Genomic DNA, 5,205 nt, shown 5'->3' on the forward strand with positions numbered 1-5,205 from the left:
TTCTGAGAAGTAACTCTTAGAAGGACGTGAATTGATGTGAAGTTAATGGAGATTTTTATGAAAGATTCACATCTCATGAAAATGTATTTCAATTCCTATCTTTTGTTTCATTCTCTTTAGATTCAGGAATTTTAGAATCATTTATAATTATAACTTCCCTTGGGGTTTACACCGGAAATATTTCAATTACTTTTCTTCTATCGCAATCAATCCTGTCCATTTACAGAACTGCATCCCTCATTTTCTATTATATTCTTCCTGAAAATGACTGTTAATGTGACTGAGGCTCGTTGGTCTAGTTTCATGTACTGAAATGATGCCCCTTTTCATGAAAGAAGTAAAAGTCAACCAATCGCATTTTTGAGGTTCATTGTAATATGCAGCAATGCTTTTAAGTACAATCTGTCACATAGATCATATGATTTTTTTTTTTTTGGCCAGCACTTAGATCATATGATCAAACCTGCAGATTCATCCACAAGTAAAGAACACCAGCGCACTGTAGATATATATATATATATATTTTTTTTTGGGTACTTCTAAAGAGCCAGGAACTTACCCATCAGCCACTAAGAAGTTCACAATCAATTCTTTGGAAGTAAATATCCTTATCATTGAGGTCATATCCGATATTGTAACTCTGCTGAGCTAATAAGCCTATAATAGAAGGCTTAGACCTGAGATCAACGACGTTGATAGGAGCCACAGCCATGCAAAAGGTGTCATTCTTCCTCTGTATAAAGAGGCTTTCTGTGTCCAAGACCAAATCTGCACCTTCAGCAAAATGGAATGTGACCACTGGAAATCCAACCAAATCTCTGCTCACAGTCCCCAAATAGCACAATAGCCATGGCTCTCCTGCATAGCGAACTCCTCCAAAGGACCCATCTAAGAGACTTCTAATTTCTCTGAGTAGTACTTTGTACCCTTCATAAACTAGGAAGGAAAATGTAGAACCCGAGTCTATGATGACTCCACCTGTGCCATCTGGTTTTCTCTCAAAAGTTTTTGGGGCTACGTTAATGCTCTTTTCTCCCACACTTATGCCTTCCATGGTGATATAATACATGTCATCGAACACTTCAAAAGGTGTTGAGTAGCCTTCAAGATAGGCTCCTTCACCAAATATCAAGTGGCTGTGATCAAAATTACTGCCAGTGATACTGTCTATGCAGTAAGAGAATTTTTTGCCAGTTTGAGAAGCCAGAGCCAGATTATAATTGTTCAGTCCTAGTATTCCATTATATCCTGGCTCTCTGTTTGACCAAAAGTTGTGGCCACACCCAAACACTACTTTGAATACTTCAATCCCTTCATTAGGTGTCTCAAATACTAGCTGTTCAAGGGCAAGTGTTCCTGATGTGAAGGTCCTGTCTGCATAAGTGATATTGAATTGAAATTGATTTGAGCTGTTATAATGACAAGGGGCTGAGTTGCATAGTGGGGAATAGGTAGAAGACAGTGAAGGATTAAAAATTTGACCGGGATATTGGGCACAATTCGAGCAAGGGACACACATAATCCACAATAATGGACTGCCAGTGTCCATAACTAGAAGTTGTGGGACAGGGGGATGGCCAATTGAGATATTGGCCAGCATGGTTGAATGTGATGCTGAGGCATAGAGACTAGCTTGTTGATCATGTGAAGCTAAAGAACCCCCAATCCTTGATTGCAAGGAGGCAACACGTGCAAGTGAACGCTTGATGTCATGTTCTATCCGGTCTTCTTTTGTTTCATTCGGGTCATAAAATGGATGGTGAACAGAGTGAGGGTGAATCAATTTAGAGACAAATCTGTGAGGTTTAGCAGTTGATACAGATAGTGAGCTAACCTGGGGATTGGCGTTTGTATTAATCATAACAAACGTGGATAAACAGCACATTGAGAAGGCTAAAAACAAATCCAATGCCATCGACTTTGGTCTTCAAACTTCTATGCTACTGGATTTGCTATCTGTACTTTAGTGAGGCTGCAAATATGCCTACTGTGCAGAATAGCTTAAGGAGTTGTACGTGTGGTTTAAACAAATGCCTGTTGAAAGGCTGCAAACACTTGAAAATTTGAGAGGAGGAAAGGATAATAAGCAAATGGTGCTGTAGTTTAGCCTATGAATGAATTAGAAATGGAGGATTTTCTTCTCCTCCCATAATTTGTATCCTTTTTATTCTGCATCTGGACCAGAAGAAAATGTGCTAGAAAGGTGAAACTATTTGGTAATAGTTTTTGGATTTTAGTAAAACTAGTCACTTAAATCGTATGATAAACCAAGTAATCTTTTCTTTCTTTCATGGGTGTAGAAATTAGCTAGTATTAAAATTCTAATCTGCTAAGTGAAATGTTAGCTTTAGAATTGTTTTAGATGAAGTTAAAAGAGTATGTCGGGAATTTCTTAAGGTTCGGTGACTTTGTTGTGACCCAGAAGTAGCTACATACAGAAAATGTGAAACTGCACTTTAGTAATTAATTTATGCATTGCCAAAATATTGTCCATGACCATACAAAACCAGTCTCATATTTTATACAGCACAATGGAAGAAAGAAACAATCTGCAAACATGAGGTTGCAGTAGCAGACAAATAGGCGGTGTAGATTATCCGTTGGCTCTCTCACTTGCTGTAGATTGACGTAATTAATAGGTTTCTCACATTTACATAGGTAATGAACTAGAATTGAAAGATGGATTACCTGGAAATTATTTTGTTGACAGTGTATGAAATTCATTCAAGAAGCTGAAATACTATATGCAGTAGATACTAGAATGTATCACCACTCTATTTTACTAATTAGAACACAAGAAAGTTCAAAGAAACAAAATTTTAACTGCGAGAAATTATCCTTTTCTATCTACCTTCTCCCCTTTGATGAAATTTGGATCGAGTCTCTGGCTTATGTACTCTGGTCAATGTCCTCCAACACACTTTAAAACCTTTCATTCTCTTTTGATGCAATTCACTTACCCTAAATTTACCTAAGATGCATTATGATTAACTCAATGAAGAAGCTGACAATCTATCCTTTGGAAGAAAACATTCTTTCCAGCAATGTCAAAACCTACATTGTAATTCTGCTGAGCCATTATCCCAATGATATTCATTTCTTGAGACTCTTGCAAGGCTAGGCAAAACTCCTCCTTACCATTCCCTTGAAAGAGACTATTTACGTCTAAAGCCAATTCAGCTCCTCCTGCAAAGTGAAATGTCACAACAGGAAACCCTGTAAGGTCTCTATTAATAACCCCTTTGTAACACAGATTTGGAATATATGGATCATATGAACGCTCAAGCTTGCCATCTAACAATCTCTTCACTTCAGAAGCAACTGGTTCATACCCTTCTGGCATCAGAAAAGTTAGAGTTGTCCCAGAATCAATGACAACCCCACCCTTGCCTTCTGTGGTCCTTTTGAATACATAGGGATCAATCTCTAGCTGTGTCTCTCCCAAACTTATACTCTCTAAGGTTAGATGGTAAAGATCGTTGAAAACTTCTACTGGTGTTGAGTCACCCTCTAAATGAGCCCCTCCTCCTAGAATCAACACGTTATGGGTATACTTTGGGTCCATTATACTGCCAAGGCAATAAGAAAACTTAGAACCCAGTTGGGTCACCAGAGATATGTTTGAAGGGCCAAGACCTATAATGCCACTAGGCTCACCACCAAAAGCATTATTGTCATGAGCACAGCCAAAAACCAGTTCAGAGACAGTGATCACACCTTCATCAGATGTCCCAAAAGTGAGGGCTTCAGTACCAAGTAGTCCTGCCACAGTAGTCCCATCAAGGTATCTGTGTGAGAACTTGCAGTTATCATTGGCATCACACTTGTCTCCACTAAAAACTGAGCAAGAGGGACATTTACAGGATATTTTGGTGTATGTGAATGACTTGGAGGGATCAAATAGTGGGCTTGTTTGTTGGAAGCACTTAATGCAAGGAAGACACTGAATCCAAAACAGGTTGCTTCCTGTGTCCATGGTTAGAAGCTGAGGTACTGGTGGGTCACCAATGGAGAAATTGGCCATAAACTGTACCCCAAGTATCTCAGCTTTGATTCCTGCTCTCAAGTCATTGGTGTAATAATAGTGAGAAACACCTCTGGCCTTTCTCTCTAGGTAGGCTAAACGTGCAAGAGAGGCTTTTACAGTCTGATTGTTGAGTTGATTAAGAACAAACTTGTGGTGGCTGAGCTTAAAGATTATTCTCTGAGCTTTAGGAATGGAATTGGTGGTAGCAGAAGTAGTGTCAATGTTTGAGAAACAACAGCTTGAGAAGGCTACCAGTAGGAGAAGATGATGCAATTCCATTGAGCTTCTAGGTTATGATTCTACTTGAGTTTAGGTAGGATGCAGATTAATCGCTAGATATAGCTCATTTGACAAAAATTTACATATATAATATTATTAAATAATTACGTCACATAACTTGATGTGTACCAAGGGTAGTAGCTTAGTAGGTATTACTATTACCTAAAATTTGATATTACTTGATGACGTCAAGCTAGATAGTGATATATTATTGATGATTTGTGAATGATATGACTTGTAGTTACATGTTTAATTTATATATTGATTGATGATAGAAAGATGGATAGAAATATTATAATGTTCATAATTTATTTATATTTATAATATATGGTCTTAATTTATTTTAGTAATTAATGTTGTTTTAGACTTTAAAATTTACTAAAATAGTAATTAATATTGTCTCAAACTTGTAAAGATAAACAAAATATAAACATTTTTCAAAACAAGAAAAAAGAAAAGGACACATAATGGAGTAAATAAGAGTCTGTTTGGTTTTTATTTCCATTTTTTATTTTTAAATAATGGAGTAACTAAGAGCTTGTTTGGTTTTTATTTCCATTTTTTATTTTTAAAAATTTTTTGTAGTACAATTTTTAAAATTATTTTTCAAAACAAAACAAAATAAAAAACTTTTTGGTTATGTTAATGTAAAAACAGTTTTAAAATTAAAAATTGGATGATAATGATGATTGCAGTGGTTAATGGTAGTGATTTATGATAGAACTTGGTGTTTTAAAAATAAGAAAAATAAAATGAAAATAATTTTAAGGTGCTTTCATTCTTTTGTTTTTAAAAACAGAAAGTGAGAACAGTTTTAAAAATAACTAAATCCAAAACATTTATCCAAATGATTTTTTAATTTTTTTGTTTTTAAAAAATAAAACATAGCTTTTGAAAAC

The 5,205-nt window shown here is 35.9% G+C and overlaps 1 protein-coding gene across 1 annotated transcript; it reads right to left on the bottom strand.

Annotated features, from left to right (window-relative positions):
- Positions 1 to 562: 562 nt before the first annotated feature.
- LOC129308838 (aspartic proteinase CDR1-like) lies at positions 563 to 1,915 on the bottom strand. The gene has a single exon (XM_054950224.1). It carries the CDS (start codon positions 1,913 to 1,915, stop codon positions 563 to 565), a length of 1,353 nt encoding a protein of 450 aa, XP_054806199.1.
- Positions 1,916 to 5,205: the final 3,290 nt, after the last annotated feature.

Source organism: Prosopis cineraria, unplaced genomic scaffold, assembly GCF_029017545.1.
Source record: "Prosopis cineraria cultivar Desert tree isolate PC_DT_omini unplaced genomic scaffold, ASM2901754v1 PC4, whole genome shotgun sequence".
Lineage (NCBI taxonomy): Eukaryota > Viridiplantae > Streptophyta > Magnoliopsida > Fabales > Fabaceae > Prosopis > Prosopis cineraria.

Excerpts from the sequence above, each read along its gene's own strand:
- LOC129308838 (XM_054950224.1), bottom strand. The coding sequence starts at position 1,915 with ATGGCATTGGATTTGTTTTTAGCCTTCTCAATGTGCTGTTTATCCACG.